This window comes from Lonchura striata, chromosome 14, assembly GCF_050655825.1.
Source record: "Lonchura striata isolate lonStrDom1 chromosome 14, ASM5065582v1, whole genome shotgun sequence".
NCBI classification, from domain to species: domain Eukaryota; kingdom Metazoa; phylum Chordata; class Aves; order Passeriformes; family Estrildidae; genus Lonchura; species Lonchura striata.
Genome location: NC_140716.1, coordinates 4065759 through 4080520, shown reverse-complemented (window position 1 = coordinate 4080520; position 14762 = coordinate 4065759). Strand labels below are relative to the sequence as shown.

Genomic DNA, 14762 nt, shown 5'->3' with positions numbered 1-14762 from the left:
TTGTTTTGAGGGAATATATTCAAGCAGTGGCTCGTGACTCTGTCCTTGCTGTGACCTTGCATAGGGAAAAGGCTCTTTCCAGCTGAGAGGATTGCTGGTGGTGATGCTGCACAAAACAGGGCAGGTAAACACCTCACAGGTATCCTCGAGGGATAACAGTAATGCTGTTAGATCTCCACACACTTGGGGTGATGACTGGGTGAAATAATTGACATGATGATAGCCCGAGTGTTTCTTCCCACCTTGCATTCTCCTCTCACCGAGGTTTCCAGCCTCACTTAGCCCTGGCTCAGGGACATATTTCTCCATCCTTAGTCCTGCCACGTGAATCTGATCCCAGTTATTAACATCTTTCCTTTTCTGCTTTGTCAGAGCCAGGAGCTGTGGGACACCTGAGTTTCACTGAGATTCTGGACACCTCGCTCAAGGTCAGCTGGCAAGAACCTGTAGAGAAGAATGGCATCATCACAGGTATCAGCTGCTATCCCTGCTTTTACTCTTTTTTTTTTTTTTTATTCAGTGTGTCGGGGGTGGAATGTGTTGTTGCTGTGAAAAACTGTGTAGTGGAGCATTTAGGGAGAATTTGGGCTATTGCTGGTTTCCTGGCCCCTCCTCTGGGTAATTGAGATGTCACCAGGGAGTGTTACACAAAGTACAGCTCCAATTACTGGCAGCTCATGATTGTGGTTACTGGAAAAGCAGTTTGTGTTAGAAATCAGCTCCCCACAGGGAGTCTGGTCTTGTTAAATCCTCTGTGACCTCCACCTGCTCTACTGAATTTTTGGAAATTTGTGAGACCGTGCTTGGCCTTTGCCCCAGGAGTGGGGGGTCCCTACACAGAGCTCACAGCTGCAAAGTCTGGATTGGCATTGCTGAGGTTTGCAATCAAGACCAAGCCTGAAATCAGCAGAATCCTTCCTCTGTGATCAAGTGGTCTGGCTGTGGACTGCGTGACAGAATTTGCATGTCATTACTTAATCTGTTATAAACTATCACAAGGGTTCAGAACTCTCTTGTTTCCCTTTGATGAGTCTGCCATTTGACAAGCTATTTATCTATTTACTGTATGCCAGTGTAGATACAACAGCAGCAACTTCATTGTTTTTCAAAAAGGGAGGTATAAATACTTGAGGAAACTTCTAGTTCTTATCAACAGAAGCAATATTGTTTTCAGATGGGAAACTATTGCAGCTGCACAGAATGGACATTCCATTTAACAAAGGTTTTTAACGTTTTGAAGCACAAAAAAGCTCCCAGATTTTAAATTGCTGGAGGTAGTTGGGAAAGGAGAAAATAATTTCATGTGGATCAAAATATTTTGGTTTTAGAATGTTAAAGTGTTTAATTTTTTAAAATTGTGTTACCATTTTTTAAAATACATTTTAGGAGTTTAAAAAAAAATCAGATTTTCTGGCCCTTCACCACTGAAACATTATATCAGTCTAATTTCTGGAAGCATTTTAACTTTGACAGTTGTAATTATTTTGATAGGGTTTCACTTGTCAGTGTTTTCCTCTGTGTATCTGTGACGTGCACCATTTGTAACTGTGTGCTCCAAGCTGTTTGTGGAGTCCTCATGCAGATCATCTCCTGCCTCTCCACCATGGAAACCTGCTTGAAATATGCACTGATTTAAGTGGTTTGAGAATAGAAACTAATGACTCCTGAAAGCAGAGAGTATTGATTCAGTGAGGATGGCCAAAGCCTTTCAAGCCCAATTGCTTAAATTTAGGTACCTCCACCCAGGATGATGTAATTCTGATCCTTGTTAAGCAGCAGGTAGCAGCTCTGAGCTTGGTGTTGCAGAATTACTTTGCAAAAACAAGCTGTCCCCTCCCTGAATGGGTTGAAACCAGATGGAGCCAATGATGGACTGGGTTATATTTGGGGTAAATTGTTTCAGAAGGAATTAACTGAAGACTTTCTCTTATTCAGGACAAAGCACCAGTGTGAAAATGCCCAGCAGAGTCTATAAGGAAAAAGAAACCTCCTTATTGATGCAAATTGCATTTGGGATAGAAGAACAGTAAAATTGTTCGTGCCCTGAGCACCTCAAAGGTTTAGAGAGGGCTGCTTGGAGGTCTGAGTGCTCAGGGAGGCAATTATTCATCATTTCTGCTCATTGATGTCTTTACTGGACCTTCTTGTTCCCTGCACAGGCACTGGGAGGAGGGAAGCATGGAGGGGGTGCCCAGCAGCCAACCTGCTCTGGGAAATTGCCCATTACTCTTGCTGTAAATCTCAGTATCTTCCTCCTTCCCTCAGCAAACGTTGATTTATGAGGATCTGGATGTGGACGGACAGTTTGTGATTGGGTGTAGTGCTCTCGTGTAGAGAATTTACTCCACATCAACAGAAAATTATTTCTGAAACTCCTCTGGTCATTAGTTCCCGTTAGGCAGTGTTTTGTGGAGTGCCAAAGCGTGGGGAAGGATCTGTGGCACCTCTTCTGTCCTCGCTCACACCGAGCCAGGGGAAACCCTCTGGAAGATCCAGCTGTGCTCCCCACGCACGTTTCTGGCAGGGATCACATCTGGAGCACAGGGAGTGTGTTCTCACCAGCCACATGGCCCAGAGTTCTGCCCATCTGCCACTCAGTGTGGCTGAAGTGCTACTTGAGGGTGCAGTGCTTGTTGTTGCTTTCCTTCAGCACTTTTTTTTCCATCTGTTTTTGTTATGCCTGATTGCATTTGGCTTTGTGTCTGCTCACTGTGTATGTACAGATTTTCTGTTCTCATCTTTTATATGACTGGAATTTAACTATGCATTGGGGACTGAAATCCCTGACAGTAAATACTGCCTCTTTGCCTTTTCTTCAATTTACACGGGAACTTGGGATATTTTTCTTGGTGAACATTTTTTTTTTTTCCCCAGAAAATAAATACATAGGGACTATGTGCTTAATGGGCGGGAAAGCTGGGTCTCTTCTGTGGTCACAAGGGAGAAGAGATAAAATGTCCAAAGAATAATCACCAACATTTGATGTATAACCTAAGCTTATCCAGATGGGAGAGGAGATATCTCAATCACTGAAGATTGCCTGGTGTATTCTGAGTGACACTTTCCATTGTCCGTAAGCAACAAATGGATAAAGGGAGCATTAAAAGTCCTCTGCTTATCTTCCTCTGGTTATTTATTGTCTGGAACAGGCTGCACCCACAGCTATTGAAAGAAGAGGCTGCTTGTGATGGTCCTTCTGTCTGCAACTCCTTCATGCCTCTTGACTGAGCATCAAACGCAGGGGACAGTCAGCCCCCATATTTCTGCTCATCCTCTGTTAATTCAGGCAACAGAGCCGTTAAATGTTGTCAAAATCTTCCTACAGGTTACAATCCTGTCTGTGCTGCATCAGCTCTGGTCTGGCAAATGATTCTTAAGTCTATTCAGAGAGCATCAAAACACCACAGTGTTTCCACGACATCAGTAAATTACTGAGTTAATTAATTCCCACTTAGACACTCGTTTAAAACTTGTTCCAGATGAGCATTCAGGAGATTTTCTCCTTCCCCTCTGCAGTGCAAAGTCAGAGGAGCATTTGTGGTGTAGCTGGAATTGTTGAAGCATCACCTCCCTTTATCACTGCCCCCTCACCTGAAATGTAATTAGTGACTGTGAGCACACTGAGCCTATTTTCGTGCAAAATCAGGTCAAGATGAATCCCTGTCAGTGACAGCAGCTCAAAAGAGAGGATGGAGAACATCTCACACCTCTCAGACTCTTGCAGAAATATTTGTCTCACCATGCTTTTGCCTCCTGAGATGATGCTTTCTTGCTGGTTAATACCATGAGGGATTTTACTACATCAATTCATATATGTTAATCAGCTTGTCATGTCTTTTTATTTTTAAAAAAAAATTTTAAAAAAACCCTTCAAGCGCTCCAACTGGTCTGAATTCCTCATCTTAGATGATGGGAACAGGAACCCAGTAGGGAGTTTCTCTAACCAGTTTGCCTTGTGCATGGTTCACTCAGTGGGATTCCTTTCTGTTAGTCCTTTTCACTCACTTCAATTTCACAGGCATTCAAGAGCTATGTGTATTTTTTTTTTTTTTCACCCTCTGAGTCAAATCACAAAGAAAGCAGCAATCAAGCAAACTTTTCAGACATGCTCTCCAAGGACTGGCACAGCGAGGTTCACGTGGGTTCAAATGAGAATAAAGTGGGACTGGGCAGGAGGAGGACAAGCAGATTTGGAGGTAAAATTGAGCAAATCAGACAGTGGAAAGTTTCAAAAGTTCTTGGAAGGCAAGTGGTTATCAAAGGGATAAAAAGGAAAGTGTGGCTATGATAGAAGAATAATATGGAGGTCAGGGCAGGTGTAGCTTTGGACAATGCATTGGCTCCAAGATGGTTTTGAAAGAAAGGATAATGATTCACCCTGCTGAAGGATTTCTGCAAGGAACAAGCGGTGGGGAGTAGAGGTTTTTCAGTTCCTAGAAGATTCCCACAATGTTCCTGCCTGCTTGTTATTGTCAGATTTCTAAGTATTTCTAGACAGGCAGCACTGAAGGTTACTTCAGCATGCAAAAGGAGAAAGCCCTACTAAGCACATAGAGATTTTTAATTAGATATTCCAGTAGATATTATATTTTCCAGTGTTTCTTCCTGTTTGCTTTGTAGAGTTCAGAGAATGAAAGTCCACCTTTCTGTCAGGTTATTTCCAGGTTTCCAGGCCATTTCATACCAAACATAGAAAAAAAAAACAGCTGAGACCTCATGTCCTCCTGACAGGGAGACAGTGCTCTGTGGGGTACCTGCATCAATTGTTTATTGGAAATATGAATATTTTTTTAATAGTTGGGTATTTTAGCCAGTGTTTACTTCAAGAAGGTTTTTTTCTGTTTATAAAAGGTGATCACAAGGAACGGCATAAGGAACGATGATCCACCCCTGCCCACCAGCCCACGCAGGAATTCTCTGGGTTATTGGTGTCCCCCTGATCTGTTTTGCAGGGTACCAGATCTCCTGGGAGGTGTATGGCAGGAACGAGTCCCGCCTGGCCCGCGCCCTGTCCAACAGCACCCTGGAGTACAAGATCACGGGGCTGTCCTCCCTCACCACCTACACCATCGAGGTGGCGGCCGTGACCGCCCAGGGCAGCGGCTGGGTCACCTCCTCCACCATCTCCTCTGGAGTGCCCCCAGGTTGGTCAGCCTGCAGGAAACAAAACAGAACAAAACAAAACCTGCTGGTTCTTGGTGTTTCTGTGTCCCAAAGGTCACAGGTTACTTCAGTTCAACGGCAATAAACATTATTTTATTTGTAAAGCACTGGAGTTCTTTGCCGCGTAATTCGGATTTAATTTTTGGAACAGACTGAAATGTTAACGCGAAGATATTTGCAGTTTGAAATTTCCAGGAAGTTCAGGATGTTTAATACAAATACAAAAAAAAAATGTGTGGGTATGACAATGGAATGGACAAAGTAATAAAGTGGATACAATACAGAATCTCTTGACATTTACAAAGTGACATCAGAATGAAGTCTGAATCAATTCAAAGTGTTGCTTTGGGGGAAAAAACAGAGCTTGGGTGATATTAAAAGGGAAAGGATTTTCCATGTGGAAGTAATATAGCTTATGTCAACTATGAGTGTTTCACTTGTATAGTGAAACTAAAATCTTATTTACAAGAATTTGAAATTTTGGCCTGAAGAAATATTTGAGAGGAGGCAGTTCTGTCCCACATTGTCCGATTTACCATTTGGGCACCGGTACATTTACCCTTTCTGTATTTTGTTTTTAAAATTCTACACTCTGCCCCATCCAGTGTAAAAAGCAAACTAAACAGCCAATTCATACCTCAAATAAGCAGTTTCAGTTAATACAGAGGTTACAGAAGTAGAATTTTCCGAAGTGGAGCAGTTATTGCTCATCACTGGGGGAATCCAATTTTTCCATTCCCCAGTATTATTTCGCTTTTCTGTGTGTCCTAAAGTATGGTTGCCCTTCTGTTCCCTAATCATAGGTAATTATGACAAGCTGCAGACTGGATCAATGCCATGATATCTGATGGCAGGGTGCCTGCCAGATAACAGCATTATCCCACTTGGGCAGGGTTAGTTGATCGATCATGGTTCCCACAAATGTGAAGTAAGAACCAAGAAATACTGTGCATACCTGAAATATATGCCAAAACCCTGCCCAGTTTTGGCCTTTTGCAGTTGCACAGGGTGCAGCATTATCATAAAATTGCAGAATGGTTTGGGTTGGAAGGGATCTGAAAGATAATTTAGTTCCAACCCCCTGCCATGGGCAGGGACACCTTCCACTATATAATTACTGATTATAATAGTTATTTCAATTAGTTATAAATGCAGGTGACTGTTGAGAATTTATTCTAAACACTCTATATTTAATCTCTTTCCTAAACTTGCTTTTGTTGTTAATTCAGATGATATTAAATATGTAAATGCCACTGTAATCTTGACTGATGGGAGGCAAAGATCTGATTGGGGCTTTTCCTCGTAGGAGATCACCCAGTTTATTTGCTACAGGAATTGAAAAAAAAAAATCTACTTTAATCAGGCTTTAGATATGCCCTGGAAAACCTAGATATTATAGGTCAATATTAAATACACTACCCAAAATTTTGAGGTTTTTTCCAGTTGTAGTTTCCAGTTGTAGTTGTATGTCCTCAAAGAAGTAAATAAACATTATTGTAATTTAATTCTGGGGGAACAAATTCATTGGAGTTAGGTAACTTGGCAGACCTGGAGCTGGGAAGTGCCTTCCCCCCCAGGACCACCAGGGTTTGTTCATTGGGAAGCTTCTCTAAAATAGTTCCTGCAATTCTGTAGATGGGCTCTTTCTTTCCTCATTTGTTCTGTAACAATGTGGTGCATGCTCAGAAAGCAGAAATAGTAGTTTTGAATTAAACTCTGCCAAAAAGAAAAAAATAACCACAATTGGGGCAAATAGATCCCTTTCTGCTGTGTTTTTGGGGTTTTTTTATGTTAGAAACTGAAGGTCAGCTTGTGTTACTGGCTCCTAGACAAAGAGTGTTTCTACCTCTCATTTATTTTTCTGTTTCTCCAGAACTTCCAGGTGCTCCAACCAACCTGGTGATTTCCAACATCAGCCCTCGCTCTGCCACGCTTCAATTCCGCCCGGGATACGATGGCAAAACCTCCATCTCCAAGTGGATAGTGGAAGGCCAGGTATGCCCCTGACAAAATTATCTTAATGAAGTTTCTGGGGGGTTAAAAAGAGCCTAACTAATTAATTCCTTTTGGGATTTCAGTTTTTGTTAAACTTTGGACCAGAGCTCCTCTATGAATGCTGGAGTTGCTGTTCAGAGGGTTCTGGGAGAGTTGGGATGCAGGAGAGTTTGAGAGGCTCAGTTCAGAAATGTCTGTGTCAGCCGGGGAGGAAAGGGTCAGATGAATTCTGGGACTTCTGTTCAGAACAACAGGAAAAAAGTGATATATAATATAAATGTGTATATGTATGTATGTGAGAATGCTTATCCTTTAAATAATTCACATGGGGTTTTGTCTAGATTCAGAACACCAGGTACAGCATAAACAGAATACACAGCATCCTTTAGTCCATCCTTCTATTTTAAAAAGGATTTGAAACTTGTGTTTAGGTTCTGTGAGGTATCTTTTCAAAAGTTTGGAATTATTATCTCATAGATTCAGGAGTATAGCAAGAATTGCACTGAACAGTAAAGATACCATTATTCATGAGATTGAGTGTATTTTTCTGTCTTGTAATGGAATATATCAAGGTTTTCTATCCTGGCCTCTAGATATGAATAGGATGAATTCTCTTCTCCATCAGCTTTAAACAATATCCCTCTTTCTGCTGTCATTATGCCTTGGAGGAGTTATATATTCCTCATTTGTTCTCCTGACAGATGAGCTTTGCTTCTTCCTTTCCTCCCACGGGTCTTTATAAATACTATAATCTGTTTTTAAGACCAAATGTTGGACTTCTTAAATCACCGTCACCACTTCGACATGTTGATACAATCACTTCACTTGGTAATGAGATTGTTGTGAACAAGTTGGTACATTTTGTGCCATTTATATACACATTATGGCAAATTACAGAATTAAACACCAAAATCCAATAATATGGTGGCTTAGCACATTCTGAGGAGCATTTTCCTGCTGGAACACCGTATTGACGTTGGTAGGAATTTGTTAATTCAGTGAGTTGCAGAATGCTGCTGAAGTGGAGCAAATTTGAATGATTTAAAACTGCAGTGATAATTACGATGAAGTTCATCTGCATCCTTGAAGAGCCCTGGGTGCAAACAGTGGTTTGAGCAGTCCTTGGTGTGCAGGGAGGATCTTTCTTGTTCACAAACCCTCACCAACATCTCATGCATCACTAGAAAAGTCCAGGGGTTCTTGGTTCTGACAGATCCAGGAATTATTTGTTCCTTTTGAGGAAGGAGCACAGCCAAGTCCTTGTGGAATCTGGGCATTCCTTTTAACCACCACAACCCTACAAGTTTCTGCTGCACCACACCTCACTGCTCACCTTCAGCACAACAAGAAATGTTGCTCCTAGTGGATTTCAGGAAAAAAATAAAAACTCTTGCTCACCTGATTAATGAAGATCAGTTCAGGTATGCAGTGAAATAGGTGAGTCCTCAAGGATATAGCAAATCCTGTTTCCAGGATGACAGCTGCGTATAATCCTTTGTTCACAGCCCCTTTCTGCCAGCACTCCTCTCAAACTCTTTCTCTCTGAAAGTGCAATTTCACAGAACTTTCAGCCAATCTAAAGCAGAGCTCTGCTTGTCCTTTTCCTGCTCCCTCTCCCCATTCCACTTACCACGGATTTTCCTCCTCCTGCCTTCTGTGTGTGCTGACACAGGATCAGACCTGGAGCTGCTGCGAGCTTTGATCCAGCCAAGAACAAATGATTTTCAGACAGATCAACTCTGCCCAGGCTGTGTGTGATCAGAACATCATTGTGAGGGGAGGGGGTGTGAACATGGCACTGGAAGCAGAGATAAGGGCAGGAATGCCTCTGTCTCCACTTGGATCAAAACTGCCTTGGACCTGCCCACCTTTCAAAGAGCTTTTGCAAAATTGGTTTTTGCTGCCAGTGCCACCCCAGTCTCCATTTCTGCCTTTGATGTGGTCTGTTCTCAGCGGGGATTTGTCCTTGCTGGGGTGCAGGCCGATGCTGCAACATCTGTATTTTAGCACAGACAACCATAATTGCTCCTCAGGACTGTGCTGGATTGAAGGGCTGTGGGTGTGCAATACTGGAATGGAGGGAGGGTTTTTGTCCTTCTGGATCTTTCATTCACTGACCCATGTACAGCTTTTAATAGCAGTGTTAAGTGTTTCATGCCTTGGCTTTAAATTAAAAGCCACTTAAGGGGCGGTTTTGCACATTCTGATTTTAAAGCTGGTGGTATTGCCAAGGGACAGGATGACATTCAGCTATAAAACACTAATCTGTGATTTGGGCTCTTCACCTGTGTCCCTCCCCCTCTGTAAGCTGGGCAACACCTTTGTTTTGGACATCCCTGATAATTCTGATTCTTCTCTTCCATCTCTACTGGGAATTTACCTTTCATTCTCAATGTCTGAGTCCTTACAGACAAAATTCAGCTGTTTTGTATTCACAAACACAACCAACCTGCCACCAACGTGTTTTTCTTCTTTGTTCCTTTATTTGGCAGAAAGCTTCCTTGGTGAGGGCAGGTCTAGAAAATGTTCCAAATGCTCCAGTTTGGCTGAGAGCCATTTTTGAAGTCTGATCCTTCGTGAACAATTTGGATGAGAAACACAGCTGGGAATTCCAGCTGACGTGAAATTTTTGTGCATCTGGCCTTGGTTTCTGCCTTTTTGTTCCTGGGGTATAAATTCATGGGAGCCACTGTGGAACTAATTCTCAATTATGTCAATGAACATGAGAGGAGATTGAGTCTTGAAGAGTTTAGTGTTGGTAGATACTGAAATATCAAGCATTAAAAATCCCATTTCTATGTTTCTAGTGAAGGCACATTCTGTACTATTGAAGAGATTTTTAAAAAATAATTAGATTGTTTCTTTTCCATCATTTTATCTTGACTCAGGACTGGAGAAAACTGGATTTCCAAACAGAGAAATACAAAAATGTACCAATACTGTTTAAAAAATACTTCTATCATGTTTTTTTCTATTACACAGAGTATCGTTTAAAGGGAAGAGGTTCAAATGTAATATAAAGGTTCCACTGACACTTGTTCAGAGGGACCAGCAGTCCCCCTGCCTTGTGGCATTGACACTCACAGGAAACTTGTTCCTCTACAAAGAATTTCAATAAATCCTTCCAACCCTCCTGTCTTCTCAGATGCAGTTAGAGCATATATTGCAAGCTCTTTTTTTGGGCAATTTTCAGCCAAGAATGGCTACAAATCCCTGCTGGTGTTCGTGTAGTTTCATGTTTGCACTCTGGCAGTTGCAATCTAGTTTCTTGTTTTTCTTGTGTTGGATTTTTCCTGGGGTTTTTTTTCAGGAAAAATGTGTATAAATTGATCATGGAATGGTTTGGGTTGGAAAGGACCTTGAGGATCCATTATTTTCAACCCACCCTGGCTGTGCTTTGGTGGGTGCTTAGTCCACACCATCAAGCTGATTACAGAATCTGGGATAACTTCTGGCCAGTCAGGTGTGGTTTTCTGGTGATTTAAATTATTTGCAGGCAGCACAAGACCTGCAGAATGACTGAAAGCTGTTTCCAAAGAAGCATCACATTTCCTGGAGCCATGAGTATATGGGCTTTTATGGAGAGTTTTTGCTTAAAGCCTTTCTGCTGTTTTTAGAAATGTTTTTGTATTAATGTCATGGTGAGCAGGAGCAGAGTTTCAAAGTGGTAAAACCTTTAAAGTATTATCTCTGTGTTGCCTTCTAAAGCTGTGGTTGGGAAAGAAGTTGCAACTTTTCCCATGAATTTGTGTGGGTTTGTGGGTGAAGCCAGTGACCCAGATAGGATTCATCCGTTGCACCAGGTGATTCTCTGGGTGTCGTTTTCACTTTGGAGCTGGTAAATAAAGTGTCTGAAACTCTGACAGTTTTATGCCCTTGACAATCTCTAAATCAAAAATGGCTGAATCGATGTAAGGATTTAGTGAGAAAAAAAATTGCACCGGGGCTGACGTCCTCTGAACCAAATTTCTCCCAAAGCGATTTCAAATGTGTGAGTTATGGACCTCTAAAACGAAAACTCTGACACATCTTGAACTATAGCAGGACAAGGGCTACCTCTGTAATGTACAGAAACATTGTGTTTTCCTTTCCTGCAGTTAGTACCTCGTAACTGAAGTTCTGGAGGCATTTCTGTCTTACACACATGATTTTTTTCATGCCAAATTTTAATTTTTGGGGTTTTCTCTTTAAAGTCAGAATTCTGCAACTTTGCTTATGCAGTGTGTTCCATCAGAAATCGTTGAGTAATATGTAACGTTTTCCTTTTAAGAAATGGAGAAACTAATGCATGGGGAAGTAAAAGGTTCTGACATCACTCCCAATATTGTTTTACACTGTCTCATTTCTGCAATAATAAAAGAATATGCCCTTTTATTGGATGTATGGCCTTGGGAGCAGCTGAGGGATGGCAATGAATATGATGGCTGATGGTTGTTGAGCATTCCATGAGGTGTCTCGTGGGACAGAGGTGTTTTATTGTGGCAGCCCTGGGGACTGTGGCTCCGTGGCACAGGGAACTGGGAAGGTGCAGAGTGTGTTCCTCAAGGAGTTTTTCTGCTGATGGTAACAGAAAAGCAGCTGGTGCCTCATCTGCCTCCCAAAACAAAGCACCCACGAGCGTGTGTGATGTGTCAACAAACACCATCCTGCTCTGAAGCGTGCATACACTGTTATCCAAAAAAACAGCCTTTAACTTCACTTGATGTTCTGCAGAGCAGCTCAGAGTGGGCTCTCCTGGCCCTCAAAGGGATCTTTTATTCCAACCACTGCCCGTGGTTCTTTCTGCCTCGTGGGAATCCCTTTGTACTCTGATTCTTGAAACTGATAAGTTTCCTCTGATCTGGCATCAGAGTGTTTCAGCAAAAACAGTTTCCTTTTCCTTCCACAGCCTGAAACTTGGAATCTGCTATAGATTTTGTGGAAGTTAAAAATATAAAGTCCATCACTGAAGGTTTTCTTCTAAGGCTCGCTTCTGAGATCACTTATAGATATATATATATATATAAAATAAATAAATGAAACTTCTTCCGAGCAACATGGACCTAGTACAAGATCCTTAATATTTCCACCTTTGCAGCCCACCAGAAAATGTCTCACAGAGGCAATGTCAGCCCTGCTGGGCCTTGTGGTCCTTAATGGGTATTAATGACCTGCCTGCTCTGCACAGCAATTGCAACCTGTGGGTCCTTTTTTGGGGTTTTTTTCTCATTATTTTCTTAGGTAAGAAATATTTTAAAAAGCTCTTACTGCTCTTAGAATACAAAAAAGACAACTTAGTCACCACTGGAGAATATTTGCAGCCTCCAGAACACTGTGGATTGTTGCTATACAATTACTGCAGCACTTGGAGGTGATGCTGTTACATCCAAAATTTGCAAAAATAAGCATTTGCTATAGACTTCCTACAGTATTAATAGAAAATTAATTTAATGAAAAGTGTTCTGCTTCCTTGACTGAAATCAACACTCTCATCCTTTCTTTGTGTTGGGCTTTTTTTTTTTTTTTTTTCTTTTAAATCTCTTTATCAACTCTTAGGTCTGCACAGTAAAACAGAACATCCCTTAACTGAACCTGCAGAACAGTCTCAACTTGTTTCCCTTCAGCTTCCACATCCATGGTCTTCACTACTTTTTATGGAGCTTAGTTAGGACTGGAAATTTTAAAGGTCCATAATTTTCACTACCATCTATTTTGTATGTTGTTTAGTGTCCGGCAGTGACCTTGATCCCCAAAAAGTCTTAAAGGCCCATCAAGAGCTGTTCAGCCACATCCTCCATGGAATCAGTGTTCTGCTGGGAAGATCAGAGAGGTTTCTTTCCACAGTGCAGTGCAGAACTTACTTCTCTGGCCTAATTTTCTTTGTGTCATTTCTTCATGCACAAACATAAATATGCAGTACATCAAGTCCTGAGTGAGCGAAGAACTAAAACATCTATAAATAAATCAGGCTGCTTCTTCTGAAGGGGAAAAAAAACCAGAAAAGAGTGAATGAAACCTAATTTTCTATTTGAAGTACTTGGGGTATGAGATACTTGGGGCTGTGGTGCCTGTCGAGTGTTTGACGGCGTCTGTGGCTGTAACTCGTACACAGAACTTGCAAGGGATCTGTTTAAAAAAGATTAAAGGAAATGGCTCTTTACAAAGTGGGTTGTGAGCTTCTGGAATGAGTTGCCACAGCAGCCTGTGGGAGTAGCTAGTGTCAGTGGGTTAAAAAGGGGTGAGGTGTCTTTGTGGATGTTCAGTCTGTGAATAGACACTGAAGGGAGGAGCTGCCCAGGTACCCCCTGGTACCCTTCAGCCCCTGGCTGTGGATACCAGGGCGAGGGAATTGGGTTACACCCACCCTTTGGGTGGGGTTGGAACACCAGAGGAACATGCTCAGTGCTGGGGGGTTATTCCAGGAGCCTTGCCTGATCTCCCCTGGGTTTCAGCACCTGCAGATCTCCAAAGTGAAGCCCAGCCATCCAGCCCTTCTCCCCCTCTCCACACTGCTCCCATGGCTCTCGGGCACAGCCCTGCACATGCATGCTGCATCCTCCAGCCTCTCTCTCATTCCCTGTTGGTTTCCTTTAAAGTCCTGATTCACCTTCATTTGATCTCCAGAAAGCTGCACAGAAAGCAATGCTCAATTCTCATCAGTGTTCAGTCCCTTCTAACGCTGCTGTGGCTGAGGGCCCATGTTGGGCAACGTGTTGTGATTAATTACTACAAAGGGTTGCTCATGGAAAAGTCTGGTCTAAGTGCAGAGCAGCAAATGAGGTTAAAACACTTTTGTTCTTTGACTTTGTTCTTGTTTCTCTGTCTTCATTTCCATGGCATTTTGCCTCCATTGAGACTTACTTAATATGCATCAGTTCCTGCGAGTTATTATCAAGGCTATTTTTCATTCTCTTATATTACTACTTGATACTTTTGTATTGTGGCAGGAAGATTGAACAGGGTATTATTGCTCTCATGTGTTTTTTCTGGAATGGATCTTATCACAGGATCCAGTGAAGTCCCATCAGGTACTTGGCTGGGTTTTCTCTTTACAAATAACTAGGCATATAAAAAATAGCACTAAATGTGTTTAACAGCATTTGTGCTTCCACTGCTGTGATGACACACATTGTAAAAGAGGTTATATGTATTTATTTTTATATATATACTTATAACCTACTTTGTATTCCTTCCAACCTTTCCTTTGTACAGGTTGGTGTGCTGGGTGATGAAGAAGAATGGGTCACTCTTCATGAGGTGGAGAATGAACCTGATGCTCAGATGCTGGAGGTACCAAACCTCACTCCTTACACTCATTACAGGTAAGAACAGCAGATTCATGAAAAAAAAAATAGTAAATAGCAGCATGAAACAGCTTTCCTAATCAGAAACATCTAATGGGTTTTAGAATCTGAACGAAAGGGAAAAGCTGTGCTGTTTTCATAGGTTATACCTAAAATTACCAATCTGATATTGTTAATTGTAATTAACATAAAATCCAGTTGATAACACTGAGAAGGAAATTCAAGTGCTCAATGAGATGCTTCTTTTAAAAGTAACTGCTATCCTGCGACTTCTCTCCCTGAAGAGAGCACCCGTGGAACATCAGCCAGTGACAAATCAAT

At 41.8% G+C, this 14762-nt stretch overlaps 1 protein-coding gene across 10 annotated transcripts in view; it reads left to right on the top strand.

The window, feature by feature from the left end:
• Positions 1–14762, top strand: part of SDK1 (sidekick cell adhesion molecule 1) — a 378688-nt gene that overhangs the window by 281527 nt on the left and 82399 nt on the right. For all 10 annotated transcript variants that reach the window (XM_085592158.1, XM_085592155.1, XM_085592154.1 and 7 more), the window contains 4 exons: positions 373–471; positions 4953–5144; positions 7037–7158; positions 14350–14459. In XM_085592158.1, coding sequence (XP_085448284.1) covers positions 373–471; positions 4953–5144; positions 7037–7158; positions 14350–14459 — 523 coding nt within the window. The remainder of the gene's footprint in view (positions 1–372; positions 472–4952; positions 5145–7036; positions 7159–14349; positions 14460–14762) is intronic.